Here is a 27753-nt window from a genome sequence, read left to right on the forward strand (position 1 = left end):
CTTGCAACGCCTCACAGCACAACATGTTGTGAGCTTGACAATCTGCTATTTTCAGTATGTTCCTCCCAGAATAGGGATGCTAGGGTTCAAGTGCATGTAGAAAAGATCACATCACACAATGATTTGTTGGCTCCCCTTGTAGTAACTCTGAGGATCTCTCTCTCTTTAATGTAGAAGACTACTCCTATATTAAAATATGCAGGCATATTTTGCGTACCGGCAAAATCAAATTTTGCATAAAGAATTTGTATATCACTCTATTCAGGGTAGAGCGATAGCCTACAAATTGTACATTTGAGTTCAACAGTTGAACTAGAAAAACTAGAAATAATTTAAGCCACTAGCGTAGAATTACTAATAAAGATTGTAATTACATTTCCTTAGAGATGCAAGTGATTTGTTTTTGTTTAAAAATAAAGTTAAAGCTTATCATAATCTTTCTCTAGTCCTTGTGTACAGCCCATAAACTGTATAGATAATTTATTAGCTTAGATATACAGATACATTTATTGATCCCATGGGGAAATTCAGGCACCAGAGACAGCACAGCAGTACAAAGTTACAGATACAGGGCAAAGAAGTACAATATAGGTACAGAAGAATAACATCACAATAAAGAAACCCTCAAACAAATATGAATAAAGTATACACCCCATACAATCATCCTGCCTGCGTGCCTGGTGCAGAACATGAAAAAGAGAAGCACAACAGACTGGCTGTTAAAATAGTCACACGTCTTACTACTAGTAAGGCTACTGTTAATGCTATAAGTCACAGAGAGTCCGTTACCGTTGCTCTTTTTGCGACTCGTTATACATTCTATAATTCTACATTGTATAACGTTCCAGTCCAATGTTGTCTGTTCTTTTTTCACTTCCAATTTGCTTATCTCACTTAATTGTATTAAATTGGTATCCTGATCTGAACATAATTATATTTTCAGAGGTGGAGATGGAAAGACCCCTGTTACTGAACAAACAGAATACTTAAACACTAGTTCTAACAAAAATCTCACACACCCTGTAAAATAGAATATTACTTCAGTTTACCTGCCACATATCATACCTAAAGCCTAATAATTTACCCTGTGTGAGGCAAACATGGCTTTTCCTGTATTTGCTCTGAGTCATGAGCCATGGTTTACCTCACCTCACACAGTATACATTAGGGTTAACTCTTCATTGCAACAGCAGGGCCTTGGCCAACACAAAATAGATCAATGAACTACTGGGTAATAACTGGCCAATAAGTAACCTGTTCATTGTAAACAAAGTTATTTTATACCGGTAGGTCAATTTCTCTGTCTGTCTGTCTGTCTGTCTGTCTGTCTGTCTGTCTGTCTGTCTGTCTGTCTGTCTGTCTGTCTGTCTGTCTGTCTGTCTGTCTGTCTCTCTTGCTGTGACACACACACACACACACACACACACACACACACACACACACACACACACACACACACACACACACACACACACACACAAAAGAAAAGTTCCTACATCACATGACTTGTATTAATGGCACTTTATTGAAAACAGTAGTGTATCATTTTATCATTTACTACAATTTTACAAGACAAACACATATAGCATCGCTCTAACACTGCAAAGTTAAGGCTTTGTTCCTCATTGGCACTAGTTGCTTTTACTGTATGTAAGACTCAGTGTGCAATAATGTTGAATGGCTCTGTGACATGCTTGGACACTTAAGACAATCTTTCTCCCAATAATTGAAAATGAGGCTTAAAATAGAATTATTATTGGTCATTTTCAATTTATGCAGTATAATTGTGGTAATCTCTACACTCTAAAAATGACTGGCAAAGTCCACTCACCACTCTACTTTATATATGCGGTTGTAATGGCCATCCTTGTCAAGCTCAATAACAAATTACTCTCCCTCACTATTTCTCTCTGCGTATCAACATACTGATTCCCTTTTAGTAAATGGTTCAACAATAACATACTCCTACCTTAAGATCTAAAGAACTGACCCCAAAACACTAGCCCACCCCACTGTCTCACCCAAAGACACCACATTGGTAATTTGGCATTACACTGGACAATAACCTCAGTTTCAATCAGCATACGAAGGATATTTATAAATATTGTAAACATGGATTTACAGCCACCTGTAAACTAAAACACTGTCTGTCCAACCCCATCTTGTACGCCTTCTGTATCGTAGCATTATTGAGCCAGGTCTTCTGTATGGTGCCATTTGTTCTTTCCCTAATAAAATTATATTATAATATAACTATGTTTACAGTCACGAATACAAATCTGCTCTTAAAGATAACTCACTTAGACAGAAAGCTCATTAGGATTCCCACCCCCAAATTCCCAGATTGTGTCACCTCATCCCTGATCCACAAAGTACTCACAATCCTACAGACCACCCACTCGACCACCACATTCTGCAAATGATCGAGTAGCGATCATTTGCAGAATACCTGTTTTAGCATTGTTCCCACAGCCATACAAGCTTTAGATAAGTAACCTCCTCTTAAGTTACTAGAAATCCAGTCTGTGCTGTGTAGAATCCATCTATTTGCCTCTGCTGTGTGATGCCTGTAATTAAGTTTTCATGTAAATCATGTATTTTGTATAATTCTGTAAAATTGTGTATGTGTTAATTGTTTGTGGTATGCCACCCACTACTGTAGAACAGCATCTCCTCCTTGAGGACAAATACATTATAGACAATTACTATAGGGCATGTCCCTGAAGAGGCTTATAGTCGTATCAGAACTGGTGGTTGGATTTGACAATGACAGTGAAGTGTTCGATCACCCTAAGCCCAAACCACACCAATGCAACTAGTCGCAACTACCATTGGGGATAATAATGGTTGTGAGCAGATGCATGCAACCGTTTGGTTGCATGGCAAAGCGTAGTTTGGGCTTTACTCAGACAAATATTTATTCTTAGTGCAATTTACTGAAAGTAATACTATTTTGACTAACAAAACTAAAATGAAACAAGCATGCAAATTATATTAAGTCAAGTCAAACATGCCTTTGTGCATCTCACATTAGCATGCACAGTATGAAATGAAGCTTACTAATTACTAATAATCTCCATTTTGACATTTAACCACAATAAAGGGGCTACCAGAGAGCCAACACTGCTTATATGAATAACATTAATATTTCACAGATTAGCTACCTAAAACATTTCTCCTCTGAGAGAAATAAAATGTGTGAAAGTTAGTGTATCATATATATGATTAGAGTCTAATGTCTTAGTTAGTTAGTCTAATGATTAGACTAACTTTTTAAATCGTTTGATAAATTAATATTTTATCAACCTATATCAATACAGACTCTGACAAACACTACAAGGTTTACAACACATTTACCACTGAAATATATACATTTGTGCTATGGTAAATCTACTTAACTATTGCCAAGCAGGCAAGCTTGGCCTCATAACCACTTTTGAGCCAGCTTCAGTTAACTAAGAGCATTTTCATAATGTTAATAAATATTTCTGTAAGTCAATACTGAAGAATAAAACTGTTAAATACTGTATTTCTTAAATAAAGAAAATTAAGGAGAACATAATTAGTATGCTATATCCCACAAATCTGGGATAAACTCCTAAACCAAATCTTTGTAGATTCTCCATTCCTACGTATGTCAGTGTTTCACAATCAACAACAACTCATCTCCAAAGTCCTGCTTCCACAGAAGGAAAGAGCAACAACCACCCACATGCAACTTCTTCAATGTATCCTGAAATGTCTATACTGAGGCAGTTAGTTAACTAGGCCCTTATTCATCTTTACCCGATACAATTACCGGTACATCTTGCTTGCATTGTTGTTCAGAAATGGGACTGCTTTAAATTGGTCGCATGAGGTTGGAGGCAGACAGGCAGCCTCTCTTCACAAAGTGATTTTCCTCTCAATGTGCTTTGTCAGAAACACACGTTTTCCAGACAGTTACTTGACATTTCATGTTATGTCATGTCATGTTATCTCATACAATGTCATACCATGTCATGTCATGTCATATCATGTCATGTCATACCTTCCCCCTCCCTGTGGCCTTTGCCATGGCCATGCGTTCTGACAGATTTTTAACGCGAACTCCTTTTTGAGACACCTTCACATGGATAAAGAGAGTAGCAGGAGACAAGGAGGAGCCGTCTGCCTTCAGTAAGTGCACATGGCGGTAACCTGGGGAAAGAGAGAAGAGTACAAACATTTACTGTGAATACTTTTCGATATTCGATATTTTTTCGATACAAAAAAATAAACAGAAATGTCCTTGATTTATAAATGTATTTTTATAACAACATTTTTTTTTGTTTAACTTTTGAACTTCGTTTTAACTTTGAACGATACGGTACCCAACCTCTAGTGGTTCTCTAAGTGTGCTCTGCGGACCCCTAGGGGTCCTTGAGGGGGCTCCAAGGGGAATGTGGATGTGGAATGGTATTGCATTGTATTGTTCGGTACAGGGTCATTCGGATCGGTACACCCTCGTATTGAACAGTTCAATACGAATAGCCTACATGTATTGTTGCACCCTTAATATATATATATATATATATATATATATATATATATATATATATATATATATATATATATATATATATATACATATATATATACATACAGCATATATATATATATATTTATTTTCTTTTATTATTATTATTTTTTGGGGGGGGGGTGTTTTGCCTTTATTTGGATAGTATAGTTGTAACAGGAATCATGGAAAGAGAGAAAGGGAGTAGACATGCAGCAACACAAATAAAAAAAAAGAAAAACCTACAAAGATGCAAGACTGTCTCTCAACAGCTAGTAATAGCATGGGACTGTTTACCTGTCCGTAGGCTTGTGAGAGGTAGGGTGAATTGGCCTACAAAGTCATTCTTGGCAGTGTGGTCGTGGTCCTCGACTACAAACCGCACCAGGGCCAGTTCAGGAACTTGCAGCTGGAAGCTTAGAGTGCAGTCCCACCTGGGATTAAAACCTATAGAGGGCATAAGAGAGCTATGATGGGGGGAAAAGAAAGAAATACACATACACACCCACTACTTACTAGCACAGTGCTCAGCAATGGCATGTAACAGACACCAAATTAAAGAAGTGTACTACTGGCTCTAGACTTTGGAATGGCATGCCTGATTAAAAGATGACTTTAAATTATGTAAGTTTTATAGACTTGCTTTTACTACTTGTTGATTTGTATTGTGTTTCTCTTTTTCTGCTCTTATTATGTTTCATGGACTCTTGTATCCTTGTATTATTTTTCTTGTTATTTTTTGCACATTTGTATCCTTTCATTTCTTGTTTCTCACACAATTTCTATATTGTTAAAAAAAATATTGAATTAATTATTTGTGAAGCACTTTGTAACTCTGTTTTCAAAAAGCGCTATACAAATCAAGTTCATTATTATTACTGCACAGAATCATTTTTCAAAATGATTGCTGGTAATTTTAAGTTTAGACTTGAAACCCTATAGCCATAAAACGTGACTGTCCTTCTCATTGGAATGTACATTTATCTAACAATTCAACTTGAGCAACTCAACTCAAAATCTCAAAATCAAGCAATAATACGAATGGATCTTTAACCAAATGAACCCTAGGGTTCAATTCTCGGCATGTCATAATAGGCCAAACGAACATTCAGCAAAAATAGGCAAACATTTGGTGAAAATATCTGATCTACAAGATATGGGGCTGTTAAGTATGACATCATTTTGTAGGCAGAGGAGAATTTCTGCCCCCAGTTTCCGTGAATCTTTTTACAATTTTTACTATTTACGCATTTTTCTTCTCTTTGTTGTTGAAAGGAAAGTGTTAGAATTATTCTTTAGTCGTTATTTTTGTCTCGGATCTGTTGAAAATAGAGAGGGACAGAAAATGCTCTGGGGGCAGATTCTCCTCTGCCTACAAAATGATGTCACGGCTTAAAAGCCCCTACGAGGTCATGGTTCATACTTAGTTTTGAATCACAAGGCATAAGGTTAATATAGTGTGTGTAAAAGATTATGGCACTATTAACATAATGAAATGGTCAAGTTACCATTGTTGTCAATGCGGTGAGTTTTGTCTCTTGAATTATCAATCCCCACTCCATGGATTTCCACCCACACCTGTGGGTCCACAATGGAACTGGCCTTGTCCATGTTGATTTTTGGCAGCTGCTGTGCAGATATTATCTGAAAGTAAAATCAATCAAATCAGTCTAATCAAATATGCATATCACTGTCCCATAAGAAACTGTCTGTCTGAGAAGTGGGCTTCAAGTCAAACAGTTTCATGGTTTCGGTACTGTACTTAACACTTATGTTGCAATGATTTTTCTCTTCAATGGCCCGCGATGCCATGGTCTCCATAGACTTCCATGTAATTTATAGCCCATGCCTAGATGATGCACCACGTGTGTGCACACTGTTCACAGCTTTCAAACAAAAAAATCCGCTTGGAAATCCGTTCAGGCATTCATGATTTATCAGCCATTATGTTTTTTCAGATGTAAACAAACATGGCTGCCATGTTTGAAAGAATGGGTTGGTATGGGGGTTAAACATGCAATTTCGCGATCGCGATCATGCCTAATACATTTCTGGAGGTCCAAAAAACATTTTTGGAAAAAACGGCCCAAACTCGGGAAACTCGGGGTTGGCACAGGGGTGGTACCTTTTCAAACTCGGGAAACTCGGGGTTGGCACCAGATGTGTTAATTACAATCTCTAGGTATTTGTACTTTAATCGAGTATTTCCCAGGCCATTTACAATCATTTTACTTCTATTCAACTACATCTCAGATCCAAATATTGTACCTTTAATCCACTTTTTTGAAAATAGCCAGTTTTACATTTGAAAACCCGAAAAGGGACATTCTGCCTAATGAGTACTTTTACTTTTGGTACTTTAAGTACACACAACTTGATGCCAATACTTTTGTACTTTTAGTCAAGTAGATTTTGAATTCCGGACTTTTACCGTAGCAGTATAACATGTTGAGTACTTTTTCCAGCCCTGCTCCTTATCAATATTCCTAGTCAGTACAGTGGCTGCTCACCCGTATGGTCAGCTGAGTGGGGACGTGTCCAGGACCTCCCCCTGTGATCTCTGGGTTAAAGTTGGACGTGGGGCTGCAGAGGAAGCTTGGTTTGAGGATGTATCCACAGCCACCGTTTGGAAGGAAACGGCCCTGGTTGAGGTCCATTTGCTCCCCTGGCGTCTGAAAGTTCAGGGCCACTATACAACACACAGAGGAATGCAAAGAGAAGACGACAAAAGACAATCATGAATTTCAACAAAAAACATTTTAGCACAGTGATTCTCAAAGTTGTGGCCAGGGACCCCCAAGGGTCCTGGAGGGGGGTCCAGTTAATATAGTTAATTTAGCATCAAATCCAGTTTTACCTACCCGTAATTGCCGGACTATAAGCCCCGGCTTTTTTCCCATGTTTTGAACCCTGCGGCTTATACAACGGTGCGGCTTATATATAGATTTTTACAGTTAAGGGCCAGTTAGTTAGTTTTACAATGGTCTTTAACAAGGATTTATATACAGATTTTTACAGCTAACGGTCACCAGGGGCGCTCTAGCAGGAAGCAGGAAGGACACCTGCGGCTTATAGTCAGGTGCTGCTTATATATGTAAACATTTGTTTTTTTGTTCTAAATTTAGCTGGTGCGGCTTATATTCAGGTGCGGCTTATAGTCCAGCAATTACGGTACTTTATACTTTATAATTCTGCTATTTCTAAAATATAATAAAATATTGAAGAATTGTCAAGTAAGGGAAGGCTCCTTGACTTGAAAATGTTTGAGAACCAAAAGAACCTTTTGTTTTTAGCATTACTATATGCGTCAGTGAACGAGTCAGTCAATACCAGTGCCAGTTGTTGTCACAACATAATGCCAATTATGTCATGTTTACTCTCAGCAAGCTCCCAGGAAAATTACTGTAGTAGAATACTGTTTACTGTTAGCTTTATCCTTTTGGGACACACAGACAACCATAAATACTGTTTTGTTTTTAATTCAGGGGTCTTCAACGTTTTCAGGCCAAGGACCCCTTAGTTGAGAGAGAGATGAAGCAGGGACCCCCACAACCTGCAGATACCATATAGTTTAGTTTCATTGTTTGACAGCACAATCATCGGTGTATTTTGGGTTCATCTAAATTTGCGTTTCCAGATATTTAACCACACATCAATAGTTAATAAACTTTCACTCTGTACTTAGTCTGCTCTTTTTCCCCCTCTACACCAAAACTCTTTGCGCGAGGCGTTGTGAGCTTGTAGATCTGCTATTTTTGTCTTAACTCATCTAGTGCCATTCGCGAGATGTCTCGCGAAATGTACTCGAGTATATGTAGTGCCATTCACGGGATATCTCGGGAAAAGTAATAGATTACTGTAACGGCGAGTACATTACCGAGAAGAATGGCCGCCGGTCCGGAGACGAAATCCGTCGCTGATTTCGCATCATCACGGCTCCACGAGTAACAAAATAGTCCCATCCATAACATTGAGGTGGACGGGGGATCTCATCTTTAATGTCCATTATCTCAAAACTACACTTTAGAAGCTAGGATGGAGGCAGATGCTCGCTTATGTTACACAGTTATAAAAGCTCCGTTCCGCCATTACACAACTCCACGTGGACACGGATCGGTTCCGGCGCACGATCCGATGACGTCAGACCGGAAGTGATTGCGTGGTGGACTTCTGGCCTTCAAAATAAGATAACGGCGGTGATGCCAGCCTGAAGGTGGCATCGTGGACTTTATAATCCGTTAATTTCAGGGGCACTAAATGAGTTAAGTTTCACACAAAGATTTGCAGGACCCCCTGTAGTAACTCTGAGGACCCGGAACCCCTGTTGAAGACCCCTGTTTTAATTAATCAAGTGATAATAGCTGCTATAGTTTTAGTGTCCCTACTACATCCATCCCACCAAACCCTCTATACTGGAGAACTCACCCATCTGGCAGCCACCATTCCACATATCCTGGGGGTCATAGTTGGAGGACTGAAGGCGCTGTCCAGAGGGGTAGATCCGGCTCAGCTGCTTGCTGTTGTGTCTGACAAACAGCTTTCCTGCATAAATGAAGAACAAAACAAAGAACTTAAAAGAAATGTAAGTATGCAATGCTTTACCCAACTCAGTGTTATGGAATCAAATAAAATTGCCTGCATAGGCACCGATGCCTGAAGAAGGTCAATTGGCCGAAATGTTGCCTAAATAAAGTTGTCCTTATTGTGCAAGTACAAACGGTGTGCAGGTCATTTTATTTTATGCCTACGCACCTGTCTCTGAGCTTATCAGGTGTGCATAAGACATTGTTGTTACCCAACCCAGTGTTAGAAATGTATAAAACACTTATTATTTCAAAGTTTCACCTGAGTCTTTGATGTGTTTAAGGGCCTCACTTTCCGAGAAGGAGGACATGTCGCTTGGGGTTTTTTCAGATAATTTATCAAACCCACGGAAGGGGACACTCCTGCAGTACACCACCAGTGCTGACAGCTCTGGACTCAGCTTAGAGCAGACCACCTATGGAGGGCAAACAACACAATTAAGGTGTAGAGTCATAGCACACAGAATCCAAATAATATCCCTGTGATCCTAGAATGACTATGTACAGTAAGCAATGCTCTTCAAAGAAATGGAGTAGATAAGAGCTGAGGTGAGCTGCAGATTGATTTTCAACACCACTTTTCAAAACGTTGCGTAGCATCAAAACATTCCATGTTCTTAACATATTTATTTTTATTCTAAATGCGTTTTAATAACTTTACTGACGCCTATGAAATATAATTGAAGTAACTAAATGAACAAACCTTGGGAGCATCCTTCTTGGACGAATTCTTATTGTTGCTCAGTAACTCGTCATCAGAACTGGAGGAAACGCTACAAGTACTGTTGGTTTTACCTAGCTGGCCCAGGTGAGGCGTTGCCTTCTTCCCTTTCACCAGAATACGGCCCCGCAATTCCTGCAAAAGAAGAGCCATGGAAACAAACGACTCTGTTAAAGCGGTGTAACACTGACTTGGACACATGGAAGCCATGTAGACATGCAGGGGCTTCACAAGGGGGGGGGGGAGTGGGACTGAGTTACTAAGGCCCAAGGTGGAGGGGCCTTCATTATTTTATACTTTAGCTATTGAAAAATAGCAGATATACAAGCTCACAGCGTGGCACCCAGGTGCCACGCTGCGAGCTTATAGTTCTGCTATTTTTGAAAGGTCGTAAAAATGTGTGCAAATCTTTGAATAGGTGTATTTTAAGCGAACAAACATTTGTAACTCAAATTTTTCTTCTGGGCTGTCCCTGGAACTTAATATTTTGAAATGGGGGTCCGTGGCCAAATACATATCAATTTGGCAGACTTTTATATGAAAAAGTTTGAGTACCACCGACATAGAAACATAGGTTTTTCAAGAAACCTTCAAAGACTTGCACACATTTTCACGATTTTTCAAAAATAGCAGATCTACAAGCTCGCAGCACGCTGTAAGCTTGTATATCTGCTATTTTTCAATAGTTAAAGCACAAAATAACACAGTGAATCGTTGTACCCAGGGCCCAGAATTTGGTGCGACACCCCTGCTGACTTGGACACATGGAAGCCATGTAGAAGAGCAGGAGTGTGTGTGTAGAGAAGGCCATGGGTTGTGTGCTCTACCTCAGGAGAGGGCAGCTGGGTCAGTGGCTGGTCACTGAGGGGCTTGGTGAGCAACTTGCTGCCCAGGATGGTGCGCAGGTGTTTGGCCATGACAGCCTGCTGCTCCACAGAACAGTGGTTCTCCAAGGACAGAGTCAGAGGGTATGGAGAGGCCTGGAATGAGATGTAACAAATCATTAAAGTGCAGGCAGACCACATACACTGTAATAATAAACAGAGGACCTCATTCTGTCACAATGCTTCTGGGCATCAGAGCCAAGATGTAACTACAGCCAGAAAGGTTCCAGTAGTAAAGACTGCAAGAGACAACCAGCCAACAACCTGGATTTCGTTATTCGTTACTGGCATTGAAAACTATTTAATCTGGAAGATCATTGTGCAATGCATAGTGTAAAATGGGAATCTTTTTTATATTTATTATTTTCTCACCTTAAAAGCATACTGGTTAATGGTTTCAATAACCTCTTTGAAGGGCACCTTGGACGTCAGAGTGCGCCCATGGTATATGACTGGCTCTCCTTTATCTCCATCCCAGCAGTCCAGCTCCACACAACGACACCCCTGATTCAGAGCCCTGTCATTGTCAGAGACAGAAAGCAGTATGCTTAACAGGGACGTGCTGGCCATTAGGAAAAGCGGGACAATTCCCGAACGGCCGGTTCATTCCCGGCCGGTCCAGGCCGGCCATTAGAAAAAAATTAACAATAAAATGTCGGCCTTCGTTCCATTTTGGGGGCTATGCGGCCAAAAAGTCGGGCAGAAACCTTGTATCTCCAAGTTTCAAATTTGTAATTTTTAGCACACAACGGTGCTAGGCGTTGTGTGCTTGGCGTTGTGTGCTTGTAGATTGGCTGTTTTCACTCGTTTAAATCATTTTTAAAATGATAAATACAAAACAAACGGTTTTGGACATATAAGGTTTCCACCCGACAACGACCAAAATAAAAAATAATAAAAATGAGAGCCTCTCCAACTCTTTTTCCCGGGCAGAATCAGGGGCCCAGCACGTCCCTGATGCTTAATCTTACTCAGCAGGGATATCACACTGCAGGATGTGGTTTCACCACAGTTAGATCATCAAAATAGCACTTTTTCAATAACACTTTTTTCTAACATTAGTCCATTTAAAGAAATTCTGTTCTAATTGAATCACTGTCTTGGTGTGTGTTGTTGCTATTAATTTGGTTCACGTGCATCATGTATTTATTTCTGAATCTGAAACATTCAACCCAGGGTCCCTATTTTGGGCTCGTCATAAAAATGTCAAAAACATTTGAATAAATATTTAAAATAAAAGATATACAAGCTCACAACGCATCAAACATGCTGGTAGATATTAGCTATTCTTTAAATAGGGCTGAATAGTTAAAATATTGACCTGATGTAAGGCTCTGTGCTGCTGGCGCTGGTGACTTGGTCCTTGGTAAGGTATGTGTTGTGAGAGGAGGAGATGAAGTAGTGTGCCATGGGTTGGGTCATGTCTTGGTAGACGCGGGCGTGTTTGGGGTCAAACACATCATTTTCCAGAGACAGCATGTACATGGTGAAACCATTCTGGGTCATGAACTGGTTCTTCTGAGCTGCAATGTGTCACAAAGCATGTTCGTTACGGTGTTATTTTCAATGAAGGGAATCAAACCATGAACGACACTGGCAATAACATATATCACAGTGACTTTGGTTATCTTTTTGAACTGCTGGTAGACTAGAACCTGTGCAAGACAAGACATGGTAGACACACTTAGTTCAAAGACGTTTCTATCACAGGGATTGGACTAATCACAGTCTTAGGAAGTTAATCTTTTAGTGAGTGTTTTTTGGTGAATGCTCATGGGTGTCACAAGGGGGGGGGAGTGGGACTGAATTACTAGGGCCCAAGGTGGAGGGGCCTGAAATTATTTTATACTTTAGCTATTGAAAAATAGCAGATGTACAAGCTCGCAGTGAGCTACTATGAGCTGCTATTTTTGAAAAGTTGTGAAAATGTGTGCAAATCTTTGAATATATATTTTTTATGTGGACATTTGTAACTCAAACTTTGCTTCTGGGAGGTACCTGGAACTAAATATTTTGAGATGGGGATCCGTGGCCAAATACATATAATTTTGGGGGTCCTTCACATGAAAAGGTTTGACCACTGGCATAGAAACAGGCTTTGTTTTCAAAAACCCTTAGAAGGATTTAGAAGACACATCGGGTCAAAACTATTCAAAGACTTGCACAAATGTTCACGATTTCTAAAAAATAGCAGATCTACAAGCTCTCGTGACTCGTGAGCTTGTATATCTGCTATTTTTCAATATTTAAAGCACAAAATAATGCGTTCCCAGTCTAAATGGGTTAAACCCCCTCCCGCTATGAAGAACATTCATGGGGGGCCCACAGTGAATCCTTGTACCCAGGGCCCAGAATTTGGTGCGACGCCCCTGTGCGTGCTAGTGAGTGTTTTAGTGGTTTTATCCCAGTCATTGAGCTCATAGGTGTTTTAGTGTTTTTACCCCAGTCATTGAGCTCATAGGTGCGTATGAGGCTCAAGGCGTGGTCCAACGATGGGTCCTCCCCTTGGTCTCCGAGGAAGTCACGGAGCTCAGCAGTGGAGAGGACACAGCCATTGCTGGAGTAATGCCTCAACACAGCGTCCAGCTCTGGCCGCCTCAAAAGCTCCCTGCAGAACTCCTCGATCTCTGAGGGATGCAGACGACCGTCACACGAGCGGTCACATTTCTAGGATACGGATGAGAGCGGTGAAAGTCATATTTATTTATAAGAAACTGGAAAAATAGAGATGCAGGAAGACGGTCCATTAACCTTTTACAATCATGTGACCTATTTCTATTGGTTGGACCTTGTGATCTGCTTTTGTTTTGGGAGTGCATCAAATTCCCAGGCTAGAGGGCACCTATATAATTGAAACCAACCAAGCATACAGTTACATAAAACAGATATATTACATTAAGGGCTGCAGCAGGGATCACATTGGAAGGGAACATAAAAGCAACAATTTAACAATAATGAATGGTTGAGAGACACACAATATAGCTGATAATCCTAATCCTCCAAAATAAAGTCATTAGCTGTGGTTGAGAGGGAGGGGAGATGTTTGGAGGATTGGTTTACCAGTGGTTTAGTAACTGAACACTGATTCTACACCCCAGGCAATCTTTATCACCCCAAACTAGCAAAATATCACCACCACCACCCCCATGTATTTAAAGTCTGATTTATACTTAAGTCATACAACGGTATCTTAGTCATAGGCAAACAACGGTATCTTGTGCAGAAAAGAGCCAATCTACAAGTTTATGTGACGTCTCCATAACATAACACTGCTATTTTCAATGCGTGAGAAAGGCACATAACTAAGTATAAATCAGACTTGAGCCTCAACTACTCTCTCTCTCTCTCTCTCTCTTTCTCCCACCAACAGTGTATTCTGTTTCTTAATACTCAGCAAGTTATATCTTTTTGGAAAAACAAAACGTTTAGTTTTTTGTTTTTAAAATAATTAAAGCTCTATATTGTGATAGTATTCATTGCATCGATATTCTGTTCAATATTATAGAGCTATTTAACAATTATTTTAACAAATAAATATAACTTACAGTACCTTTAAACATATACTGAACATGAATATGTACCCCTATGTACCACCACAAAAAAAAACATATTCATATAAAGCTGACCTTGAATAATGTACGTGCATACTGCTCATTCAGTTCAATGTTGATCATTTGCAGCAGTCGCTGGACTTCGTCATAGCTCATCTTCCCGTCCTGATTCTCATCCGCTCGTCTCAAGTAGCCACGGATCCAAGTGTCAAAGGTTAAGGAATAGAACATGACTACACACAGAGCTATGGCAGTATGTGGGTTCACAGTGGGCTGTGATCCACTTAAGTCATTAATTTCACACACATTTTTGAACACTTTGATGTCTAATAACAATGAACAATGTCTATGACAAGAGTGAATAGAAACTGACTTTAGTTAGGTGGTCCCACTCCTTGATTACTATTTGTGTATAGATAATGATCAGATTACATCTCTCATATAACTCTGGGCATGCCCTACTGCCCTACTGATTTATGTGTTCTCACATACAGCAACAGATCAAAGGGTGAGATAAATACTGTAGAGCCAGAGAATATCTTTCATAACATAACAGGCTGTTGTCTGCTCTTGTGTCACCAACAACTGAGTAGTGGGTACCAGGGATTATGACAAGGATATTCAGACTATATTTAGACAGTGTTTTCTTGCCAGTAATTACTGCACATCTTAACTATGGATACCAGTAAGACTCCCTAAACGGGAGATAAGTGATCGTCACGTCGCATACACAAACTTTAGAAGGCAATCGTAGCCAATCAGGAGGGGATATGGGAAATGGGACAGATCCATGTTGATAGCATGACTTTAGAGATACTGTGTACCGCTACGCGTGATTCTATGCCAAAATCTGTAGGAGCAGTGTCCAAAAATGTGTTTTGCAAAAATCAGCCTGATGGTGGCACTAGAAATCAGGGGTGGAGGTTGTGATTTGGCAGCCAAGGAGTGTGTGTGCAAAGTTTGGCATGGATAGGGGCAACGGTGGCGGAGATGGTGGCAGAGATAAGAGTAGGGGCAAAAGTGTGACGTGACGTGACGGACAGACAAACGTAGGGACTGACTGGCGGACGTACGGCTTTTCATAGTAACTTGCGACCTGACGGTTGCAATGAGATTGTACATGTGACAAGTTACAGGAGCGAGTACATGTGACAAGTGACAGGAGTGAGTACATGTGACAAGTGACAGGAGTGAGTACATGTGACAAGTGACAGGAGCGAAGAGGATATTGATCCAGTTTCTCCTTCTGGCTCATGTTGGCCACACGTTCCTTCAAGGTACGGATTCCTCGGACCCAGTGACGAGCTTCATCCTCGCTGTTGCACTGCAGGTCCAAGCTCTTCCGGGCACCTCGGAACACCACTGTGAAGCACTGGCTCTCCGGTACCGATCCGCTCACCTTCCGTAGGGCCTCCGACTGGCATCCCTCACGCACACACTCCACCTCTGCCACGGAGACTGGGGAGAGGGCACAGAGAGGGAAGGATAATCGATATAGATAGTAACAACAGGGACAAATAAACACACAGCGAGACAGAGGCAGTTATAAGTGTGTCAGTGTCACTGTTGCTGAGTAAACAGAGCTTTGGCTGGACACTAGAACAGCTTTAAAAGCACATGGAGCTCAATGAAAATCAGACTTAACTTGAAGGCCGAGGGTCAAGTGTTTTCTGGAACCATAAAGTCTCTGTTGAAGGATGTGCAATGCCGAGCACAAGCATGCACATGGTACTAATAAAATATGACCTGCATGTGTCTGATATACATGCCTCCCAGCAGGATAATTTTAACCTGCAACTCTATGACGCTGGACGTTAGCTTTAAAGCCATGCTCTCTCTGTTTCTTTCTCTGCAGAGAGCAGAAGCATTATAGTGCCACCTTATGGGCCAAATTGCACATTTTAAACACCACTGCAGTAGCTTATTGTGCACAGTAAAATGTGTTCATTTATCTACAAATGTAATCATTTAGTTCAGGGGTGGGCAACTTTGATAATGGAGAGGGTCACCATATTTCCAAACTCATTCCAGGGGGACACATTACATATTGTTCCTGTCGGGCAGAAACCTCTTATGTCAGTATTAGCGGATCTATCTTGAATTAGAATCCCGAATTATTTTTTAATTGGAATCGTGAAAAGTAACATTTGTACTTAATTTCAAATGCCTTTAGTCATACTTTAATTAGCTTTATGAACTTAAATACAAATACATTGGACAATACAAATGTAATAATAGTCCTTAAACTACTAATAGACTAAAGTAATTAAAGCAGGTCATGTTTGCATGTTTGAAATCAATACTATATCAGTATTCCGAAACTGCAGGCTGCATTAAGTGAAGATTTTATCACATTCACAAGCGCTCAGAGTTAGCTCTGAGTATTTTATTGTGTACTCCCATCACAAAGAAACGTCATCCAGTGAGGAGGAGTTTGTTTATTTCTGAAGACGCTGAATAGTTCAGGCTTTGCGCAAATGGGCAATACAGTATCTCTCCAGACAATTGTCTCATTCTTTGGCTGGAGGCTATGAAAGCCCTTGCCATCCACCTCCTCAAGATTGCTGATACATTCCTTTGCCTTGGTTGTCGCGACTACGACATTAGCATGTATGTGTGAGTGAGCGTGTGTGTGCGTGTGCGTGTGTGTGCGTGTGTGTGTGTGTGTGTGTGTGTGTGTGTGTGTGTGTGTGTGTGTGTGTGTGTGTGTGTGTGTGTGTTTGTCACGTGGTATCCACTGGCAGCCAAACTGTCAAGTGCTGCATTCCATGTCACGTCCCTCGGTGCAGATGGCACAATAGTGAACTACAGGTGCCAGATCCCTCATTCCCACTGGTCTGCAGGACTGCCTTTTAACATAGCATAGTGGCACCAGGCCAAACTCCAGATTCTCTATACACACATGCGCACGCACACACGCACGCACAGTACACACACAGCACACAGAAATGTACACATATTATACACAGTAAAATCCTCTGTGTTCATTTAACCACATGAATCCAGGCATCGCTATTTTGGGCTCGCTTGATAGGCTAAAGCTGAACTACAAGCTCACAACTACCTCGCGATGTGACATGCTGTGAGCTTGTAGATTGTCTGTTTTTGCTATTTGTCATACAACAAAGTATATAAGGCTTAACTTAACTCTGAGAGTGTGGAGTCAAATGTTTTCACTCTCAATTGAATGAACATTGAGGAATGTACTGTGTATGCATGCACACATGCCAGTATGCAGCCTATGCACATTGCACACACAAATGTGTATATGCACACAAATATATCGTCGTTGTCGGGTGGAAACCTTGTATGTCCAAAACGGTTCCTTTTTTATTATTATAAAAAAAGAAGCAAAAAAAAGGATCTACAAGCACACAATGTTGGTGTGTTGTGTGCTTGTAAAGTGTGTGTGTGTGTGTGTGTGTGTGTGTGTGTGTGTGTGTGTGTGTGTGTGTGTGTGTGTGTGTGTGCGAGCGTGCGTGCGTGCGTGCGTGCGTGTGTGTGTGTGTGCTTGTGTGCTTGTAGATCGGCTATTTTCACTACTTTTGTGCAACACTCTTTCTTGCATGACGGAACAGGGCTTTAATGTCGGAGAAAAAACATACACATTTGAAACTTGGAGGTACGAGCCAGACCGTGAGGATATAGTGTCAGTGCAGAGTGCACACACACAATCCTGCACGCAATGGACACCAAGTAACGTCTGTAACGTGTTCATGTTGTCGTATCGACCTACTAGCAGGGGCGTCACAAGGGGTAGGAAAGTGGGACTGAGTTACCAGGGCCCAAGGTGGAGGGGCCCTAGTAACTTTAGCTATTGAAAAATAGCAGATATACAAGCTCACAGCGCGGCACCGAGTGCCGCGCTGCGAGCTTGTAGATCTGCTATTTTTTTTGAAAAGTCGTGAAAATGTGTGCAAAAACATTTTGCTTCCGGGGGGGTCCCTGGAACTAAATATTTTGAGATTGGGGTCCGTGGCCAAATTCATATCATTTTGGGGGTCCTCGACATGAAAAAGTTTGAGCATCACTGACATAGAAACATAGGTTTCTTGCACACATTTTCACAATTTTTCAAAAATAGCAGATCTACAAGCTCGCAGCGCGGCACTCGGTGCCGCGCTGTGAGCTTGTAGATCTGCTATTTTTCAATAGTTAAAGCACAGGGGCCCCACAGTGAATCCTTGTACCCAGGGCCCAGAATTTGGTGCGACACCCCTGCTACTAGATACAGTGGACACTCTGCCCTGGCCCTGCGAGTTGTCAACATTGCACGGTGTCACTGTGCACTTCTAAGTGTTACACACCACCACGACGCCACTAGCCCTATTTTTGGCACAGGCAACAGTGCATTCACGGCTGCATTTACCACCCACTAACCTACAATGACCCAACTGCCCCTCTCACCCCATGCAACGCCATACCCATCCCCCATGAGCAAATAGTGAGCGCGGGTTAAAGGTGTACACAGTAAAACAGTCCGAATGTTACTGTGCAGCACTAGTTTAGTAGCCTGGTAGACACATTCCTCGTTCAGCAATAGAAATGCAGCCACGATTACATTGATGTACCGTAGCAGAGGTGTCATGCTGCTCATACACAGGGAACCATTCAAAGAGACAAGAGGGCAAGAGATACTGAGAGAGAGAGAGAGAGACAGAGAGAGAGAGACATACAGTATACAGACTTTTTAATTAAATCAATATGAAATTGTAAAAATACTGTCTCACTTGTACTATTTGTTGTACAACAAAGTATATTAGGCTTGTTAACTCCTGTAATAGAGCAGTCAATGTCCACTCATTTATAATATGTTATGCATCTGTATTCCCTAACTATCAAAGATAGCAGTAACCTAACCCTTTCACGATCTACATGTGTCCCTCCACTCATGCCATATTATTTATTTGTGCCTTTGTTTTGCTTTTCCTTGTCCATGTGCTTAGGTTGCTTTCATCGTTTCTCCCTGGGTGTTGTGATGGCCGGCTGTTTCTTGTCTTCTTTGCCTTTGTCTTTGTTCACCATGTGCTTTAGTTTAAATTGACAGTATGTATGTACAGTATGTGTTGGCACTATCACCCACTGGGACTAAATTACATTACATGAAGAGGTATAACTCATAGTTTGGCTGGGCATTTAACCAAAAATATATTTAAACCGATATTTAGAACCAATAACCGTATTTTTTTCATGTAGCAATGAATTGACACGAAAACATTCTAATTCATTTTGTTATAAGCGACTAGATTGATCTGTCTGATTAGTGACCACTTAAACCCTATATTATACTATGTTGTACAATGATGGTATGCAAAAAACCTTTAGTCATCATAATTTGAAACATGCAACTCTCTCCCTTTCACGCACGCACGCACGTTCGCACGCACGTTCGCACGCACGGTCGCATGCACTGTCGCGCACACACACACACACACACACACACACACACACACACACAGTATGCACGCGTATCACAAGACTGAGTTGTGAAATGGCTGGTCAGCTGATTTAGCCAAAAATTAAATAAAGATCGTATTTTGCAGAGGAGGATAAAGGGGGGAGGTGAGAAAAGGTCAAAAACCCAACAATAATAACTATGTTCCCACACGTTAATTAGACAATACAATGGAGGATTACAGAAAGAGCTTTCTCTCTCTGTTATTTATGGGAATTAACATCATTAGAGAGCTGTTGTGACTGTGGACTTCCCTTCCTGATCTGTTTACAGAGATTACATCAGGGGTAAGGCATTCAGCATACAATACATTCTACCTGACTGTGAGTCTGTGACTAAGCACACTTGTGACTGTAAAGAATCCGTCTCTCACGTGTTCCTCGGACCTGAAGCTAACCCTGAAATGTTTGCGGTACACAGTATGTCTACAGTCATGTCATCGACATGGATCTGTCCCATTTAGCGCCACCATCAGGCCGATTTTTTCAAACACATTTTTGGACACTGGTCCTACAGATTTTGCCCTAAAATCACACAAAGCGGTACACAGTAGGTATGTCTAGAGTCATGTCATCAACATGGATCTGTCCCATTTAGCGCCACCACCAGGTGATTTTTTACATGCGACCTGACAGTCACTTATCTCCCGATTAGGGAGTCTTACTGGTATATTACAAATGATCATCAACAAGCTACTTTCTAATTCTTTTTTATCAGACACCTACACACAAAGGTTTCACTTGCTGTTGATGAAGGTTTCTCCTCAGGAGTAATGCAACGATCCCTAAGTAAACACAACCAGAATAAAAAGCTGAGGCAAACAATGAGTGCACAGCGCTTGAATAGACTAACATAGGGAGTGTGCGGGTGGAGTGCTTCAATAGAGTGCTACCCTACTTTCTCTTCAGGCAAAAGACCTAATATGACATCACTTCAGTTTCCTCACTTTATGGTAACTAACTGTACATCTTTCATCATGAAAAGTACACAACGTGTTACGTGACCACCCTTGTTTAGGGCAAGGTGCTGCCGTCGTCAGTCATTTCCTTCCCTCACTCGCTCACTCAAATATGATCCCAAAACAAACTTCTTGGTCCTCGCCTTTCCTCTTCCCCTCTCTTGGCCTCACTCCTGTCCACCCTAGTTTTACCCCTCCTTGCTCCAGCCAGCCCAGTCCGCCACCCCTCCCCACAGGGCTACTCACAGGTCTGCTGGTCTTTGGCCTTGCGAGTGTACTTGGTAGATTCACACCACACTGTGACCCCGTCGTCGAGCAGCCTCAGGTTCCGGCTCTTCTGCCATCTGGAGCGTATCTTGGTCATGCTGGAGCCCTTCATCATCATGTGTATGTCCTCATTGTCCAGCACCCCTGGAACACACACCAACACACACATGCAAAAGGTCATAAGATAAGATAAACCTGTATCGATCCCCGTGGGGAAATTCATGTGCCATAGCAGGAACAGTAGTAAGCTGTAAACACAAGATTAGAGAGATAATCAATATGATCAAAATGAAAATAAAATAATAAAATAAAGGGTTCTGACTGAGTTATACTTATATTTATTGCTATATCAATAAATATAAGTATATATGTGCATCTATAAGAATGTATATGTAGAGAGTATCAACACTCATTATGATAATACACATTATCACTGTCAACCAATCGTCACTGGACAATGTATGTACAGTACAGACTATCAACAGTGAACATAATGAATATTTACAGTCTATTGACAAATAATATTTAAGTGAATATATATATAAGTCTCACAACTGTTCATGGTTGTGAAGTCCTCCCAGTAGTCCATGTGTAAAGTTGGAGTCAGAATCAGTCAGTCATTCAGAGTCAGTAGATAATCCAAGAGTGCAGAACGTTTTTTGGAGGAGTATAACATATGTGTCAAGGAATTATAATTTAGTTTGAAGTTGACGTCGTCAGGTCAATGTGTCACTGTCAGTACTCCGGAAACGTATAGAAAATGTTTCCTATTGCATCATTTGCGTCAGGGTTAATTTCAAGTTGTGAGTGCGTTTTATTGGAGGAGTATAACATGTATCAAGGAATTATAATTTCGTTTGAAGTTGACGTCGTTAGGTCAATGTGTCACTGTCAGGAAACTTACAGTAAATGTTTCCTATTGCATCATTTGCGTCAGGGTTAATTTCCAGTTGTGGTTCAGTAATTTATACAGTGTGAACGTGTGGTTTATTTTTGCAAATGTACTGAAAATGTTAGCTCAAAATAGGTGTGATAGTATGACATTGTATATTCATCTGGATTAGTGAGCAAAATGGACTCTTAAATGAAATTAGATTTCTATTGCGTTGATATACCATATTTCCTTCACAAGAATGGCTTTTAAAGCATAATACCAAGAAAGACCACTGTTTATGAGTGTTCATAGCTGATCCTGAAGGTCTTAGTCTGCAATGTTATGGTTACCTGAAGGACAAAACGTGAATGTTTACATACACATTTTGTGACTCTTGGTCCATGTGTGCAAATAGAAGCAAAGTAGGTCCTTGTTGCATCAGTGTGAACTAAACAGTTTTGTATGTAGAAACCCCTCCCCTGCCTTTAAATTGCAGAGAAAACGTTTTTAGTACATACAAACTAAACGGCAATAATACATTGAATTTACTTGCAATTCATTTAAATGGATTGACTCACTGGATTTCATTTTTTATTATTATTATTATCTTTGATAACTTTTAACTCTCTGTTGCTAATATATTGATATTTATTTTTTATATTTATAGTGCAATCATCAACCCATATAAAATATTGCTCAAATATAACCAGCTTGTGAGCTTGTACATCAGCTATGTTGCCATGCAACTAAATAAATTAGGCATAATTCTTCATAGTGCCGAATTGCCAGGGCCAAATATTGTACCAAGTTCCAAGCTACAGGACAAGAGCTGTACAAAGCCCCACCCCCTCAAGTAGAGACAAACTGGGAGCAGCCATGGATTTTATTTCTCTCCATCATCCCAGGGTGAAAAACAAAAGAGTTCCCCCCTTCAGCCCTCCACCAAAACAACCCTGTTTTCCACACAGTCACCAAGCTGTGTAACAAGACATTCCCACAGGCAGAGAGAGCACAAGGACCTCATTAGCAGCAGGTCAATGACCATGCTAAGCTGCTCAGACTGCCTAACTGCTTCACTGTTTGAACCCGCCGCTTGTTTTATCATCACGTCCATAACCTCAACTTTGCTTTTCTCTGTCAGTCTGCTTACACTGTTTCTCTGCAAAATGCAGCAGGGATGGAGCAACTGAAAAAGATTGCCCCAAATCCCTGCCAATGCACTGTTCCACACAGACACCAGAAACATTTCACCTTGACAACGTCACGTACCCACAGAAAAGCTGTGTGCCTCTTGAGGCTGCTCCTTTTTCTTTTTTTTTTACAGTTCTGTAGTTAAGTACGGTTGGAAGAATGGGAATTATTCTTAAAGCCCAAGAGCTGAGCCTCTTTTTCTCTTTTTCCCCACAGTGAGCTGCAGCGAATCTTGTTGACACACACTTAACCAGATAGCCAAAGCATTGCATGGTGAGCTAGCAACCATGCTGAGGAATGCAACAGTAGGCTCTTGTGGTGACATGGAGTGGACATGGCACATTATTAACTTACAGAGATGGTGAAATATTTTGGGGGGAGATAACTAGTGAGAAATTCCCCTACAGCTGGCCTGGGCAAGCAAGAATAGAACATGTAGAGATCAAGCGAGAAGACAGATACGGTGGGAACTTAAAAACAATAAACATTCAAATCAGTCCCATGTGGTATATTTCTACAAAGACTATATCAACACAGAGACCAGCAGGGGTGGCCTGCATCACAAAGAAGATCAAAACAATCTTGACCTACTGTGCCTGCCTGTTTGCTAGACACTGAGGCCTACATACCAACATCTCAAGGGGTATGGTTCAGGTTTCCCTCAACATACCCACTGCCATGAGAGCAAACATGCCTCAATTCTACACTTATAAAGATAGAGAGTTGTTGTAGACATGATATGGATAATGGACGACTGAACTGTTTAATTTGCCCTCTGTGCTCTGTCACGCCCAAATGAGGTGTCCTCAGCACATGGTTTAATTAACTCACAGCTTATTAATTTATAGCCTACTTTGTCCATGACCAGGTCGCTAGCTCTGTTTTATTCCCTCAGGTTAACCTGTAGGAAAATCACTATTCAAAATAGTTACGTTTACATACAAAGAAAGGTAAAGCAGGTGCTGAACAGAATGCAGAACAACCAAAAGAAACAAATCAGCCTCGGTCACTCACTCTTTGGTAGTGCATTTAAATATTACGAAGGCATGGTGCAAACTGTTTATTAATTTATTTTGCATATTTGGACTTTGGGGAATATTCTGGATATTTGGTTACACGATGCAGTCTGTCTGTATCAAGTAGCATTGGCCAGATTTAATTTAATTTAAGAACAGCTTCTTGGTCCCCATGATAAATGTTGCATTATTCATGCACTCAATAATCAATATGATGTGAACACAGTTTGCATGCATATAAACTCCGGTGTTACAGGAAATGTCAAATTCAGTCTGTGGAGTCAACTGACTATGGTTAGAAATTCCTGAATTACAGTGAAAGTGAAAATGACTACATAATGTACACATACACTACCACCCAAATCAACCCTAACTTTACCCTCTAGAGTGGAGATATAATATACGAAACGATCACAGATTATTATACAAAACCTTATGAATTATTATCTTTTAAGTATTTTGTGTGCACTCATTTCCCAATACAGGAGGAAAATTCTATGCCCTGAAACAAATATGTTAACCGCTTTCCTGGCATCTCTGTTTTTTGTTTTAAATAGCTAAAATAGCAGATCTACAAGTGTGAGCTTGTAGATTGTTTTCGCTGTTATAATGGGCTGTATTTGTTGGATTTTCAGCACACCTACTTGTTTTATGTTCGAGAATGTTAAATATTGCACTGAAACTTCCATTTCTAAATCCATTACATGACCTTGTTTAACTCACATGAATCATGAAATGGAGCGTTGTTTGCTTTTGCAAAAAATAAACTAACTTTCAATTTGTAACTTTCATCTATAGACTAATGAGGCAGCATGGCTCTCCAGTTTAGTGATAACCTTGGACTCTTTGGTAAATCAAATATGTCCTCTCCTAGAACATCAGGTCTGTGGCAACGCACACATGTGTGCTTATTTAACTTTTGGTAAACCAGGACTATCTCCTAGCCTGGAACCAGTCGAATCTGCGAGTGTAAAAAATAAAACAAATTAAATACAAAAAAAAGATATGTAGGGAATCGGGATATTAGTCTGGACATGCCAGGCTAACTATCTCCAACCTTTCAAATATATCGGTCTCATAAAAAACAATGCTGTTTTAGTGGGGGGGCTCTCTCCATTCCGACATGTCGTCACTCCGACAGTGACTTCTTATTGTCGGAGTGGCAACACGTCCATAGAGGTTAAGGTTAGGGTAAGAGATAGGGTTAGTGTCTGTCGGAAAGGAGACATGTCGGAATGGAGAGATGATGCACATGTTTTAGTGTAGTCATTGGTGTTGCATAAATCTAAGTAGACTGTGCAGGTGTTAGGAACTAAAAGATTCGTAAAAAATAAATAACTGAACAAAGAAGAACGTCATGTGATAAGCTATGATATAGTACCACCTCTGAACCTGCCTGTAACACAAAACCATGAGATTTATTGTCTCCACCAGCCGAAGGCATGGGGGAGAGTATGTTTTCGCCTGTCTGTCTGTCCGTCCGTCCGTCCGTGCGTGCGTGCGTCCTTCAATTTGTTACCAGCTAATCTCCGGCGCCGTTGGCCCGGTCGCTGTCAAACTGAGCACACACACTGACTCCCTGGATGCCAATTCAGAACCTCTGCCCCACATTTTTCACATGGGCCTGTTCTAGCGCCACCAGGAGGCCATTTTGTGCAAAACGACCTTTTGGCCAGTACTGCTACAGATTTTGTCCAAAAATCACGCAAATCGGTAGAAAGTATCTCTACAGTCATGTGATCGACATGGATCTGTCTGATTGTCCATATTCCCTCCTGATTGGCCACTTCAAACTTTTCAAATCAGCCTCATGGTGGCGCTATAACAGGCCGCTTGGCCTGGTGGAGACCTGTGCTCGGAAGAGCACTGCTTCTAGTTTTGAAATTAAACTAGAATACACTGTCAGAAATCTCAGAATTAAATAAACACTGAGGATTTTACTGCATATTAAAGGGTTCCCAGTGGCCTTCACCTACTTCCATCAGAGTGTTACTGATATACTACTAACATAATTGAATTTACATGTAATTTACACTTACGCAGTCTACCGTAAGGCGTAATCTATTGCAGGAGGACAGCCAAGATGTGGGTTAATACCAATTTAAACCAAATATCTAATCTCTGATCTGACAGCAAAAATAGAATAGTTGTAACAACAGTTATGAACAATAATTTGCAGTCTCAGTAATCATATTACAGGTTCTTTTTTGAAACAGTGAGAGAGAGATACTTAAGTTGACACATAGTGGTTCTGGACCACTATGCATCCCTGGGGACTTTCTGGAGACTGACAGCTGCTGTGTCCCTACTCAGCAATTCTCTATTTTAAGCGAGGTGCACAGTCAAATCCTGGGTGTTCATTTAACTCCAAGAGAGTCCACATTTATGAGTGTTACTTTAACTCTGGCTTCAGAGAGAGAGAGAGAGAGAGAGAGAGAGAGAGAGAGAGAGAGAGAGAGAGAGAGAGAGAGAGAGAGAGAGAGAGAGAGAGAGAGAGAGAGAGAGAGAGAGTGTGTGTGTGTGTGTGTGTGTGTGTGTGTGTGTGTGTGTGTGTGTGTGTGTGTGTGTGTGTGTGTGTGTGTGTGTGTGTGTGTGTGTGTGTGTGTGTACGTGCGGGTGTGCGTGTTCGTGTGAGAAGTACTGATGAGAGGGAGTAGGCATGGTTGTGTCAGTATAGATAGGCTATACTGATGAGAAGCCTGAATCACACGATGAACAGTTGGACACTTGACTTCACACACATGATCACTTCTCCACACCCACTCCCACACATTATCCAATTGAACTATCATCGTGGTGTTTCAGATAGCCTCGTGAACCAGCCTCTCCCGAAATCCACATTTACAGAAAGCAATTGAAAATGTAGATTTCTGGAGGAGGCTGGTATCGAGGCTAGTTAGTTTCACTATAACCCGTTTATGTGTCTGTCTGTCACACAACCAAAGACAATTTTACATACATTGTGTGATTACATTAGGCTTAGTCCTATGTCATTTATGTGATATAGAGTAGACTTACTAAGTTGTTGTTCTTTTTTGTATAGGTTAGTTAGTGTTATAGGTAGCCTATGGTTAGGTTAGTGCCACCAAGTTATTGAGTGCAGTCAAAATCATGTATCTTCTTTCAAAAACTAGAACTCAAATTATTCAAAGTTTTAACAAAATTGGCTATGCCAAAACACGAAACAAGAGCAAGTAGCCAAGCCAACAGGTGACGTTCGTGCACAGATACCATTTGCATAATTATTTCATTTAATGCTACAGTTCATAAATCAGAATTATCAGCCACGACTTAACAGCTTTTAAAAAGTTCAGAACTAAGTTTGACCAATTGACCATCAGCGATGTAATGTTGTAGTCTAGCTACGCATGGCTTTCCCTCATGCGTTAACTGTTAAATCAATGCCTTACCAAGTCTCTTGAGAGGGTCCTCTGTCTTTTCAACCAACTTCTTCTGTGCATTGGAACCGGTGGCTGGCATCTTACTGCTGCCAAGCATAATGGCTATATGGAAACTCCGTTAATTCTGTTTTATCCTGCTTTAATTGTGAGAATCACTGTCGGCTACTGGAACTAAAATCTCGGCACAGGTCAGGTGTCTTGTCGCAAGCAGGATCTGATCTTGCTCCCCAGTCCCGATCTACCCGAAGAGAGAGAGAGGGGGGGAGCGCAAATGTTATTCCCCCCCTCTGACTCCCTTCAGCATTTCAAGTCCCT

The 27753-nt window shown here is 40.9% G+C and overlaps 1 protein-coding gene across 1 annotated transcript; it reads right to left on the reverse strand.

The window, feature by feature from the left end:
• Window positions 1-1515: 1515 nt before the first annotated feature.
• Window positions 1516-27675, reverse strand: plcd3a (phospholipase C, delta 3a). Its single transcript, XM_080725091.1, has 15 exons — window positions 27448-27675; window positions 20936-21100; window positions 15506-15734; window positions 14352-14481; window positions 13167-13392; window positions 12047-12248; window positions 11098-11242; window positions 10669-10821; window positions 9824-9976; window positions 9383-9536; window positions 8963-9079; window positions 7048-7226; window positions 6046-6181; window positions 4835-4984; window positions 1516-4179 (listed from the first exon to the last, which is right to left on the reverse strand). Exons 1-15 carry the CDS (start codon window positions 27533-27535, stop codon window positions 4025-4027), a joined length of 2382 nt encoding a protein of 793 aa, XP_080581217.1. The 5' UTR covers window positions 27536-27675; the 3' UTR covers window positions 1516-4024.
• Between the last annotated feature and the right edge of the window lie 78 nt (window positions 27676-27753).

Source organism: Nannobrachium achirus, assembly GCF_963921795.1.
Source record: "Nannobrachium achirus genome assembly, chromosome: 4".
NCBI lineage: Eukaryota > Metazoa > Chordata > Actinopteri > Myctophiformes > Myctophidae > Nannobrachium > Nannobrachium achirus.

Bases quoted from the DNA above. Each gene is read 5' to 3' on its own strand.
- plcd3a (XM_080725091.1), bottom strand. From the start codon at position 27,535: ATGCTTGGCAGCAGTAAGATGCCAGCCACCGGTTCCAATGCACAGAAG. The intron at 11,243-12,046 runs GTCAATATTTTA...TGACAATGACAG, and splicing joins AGCACAGAGCCTTACATCAG to GGCTCTGAATCAGGGGTGTC. The intron at 10,822-11,097 runs GTGAGAAAATAA...ATCTCATTCCAG, and splicing joins TTAACCAGTATGCTTTTAAG to GCCTCTCCATACCCTCTGAC.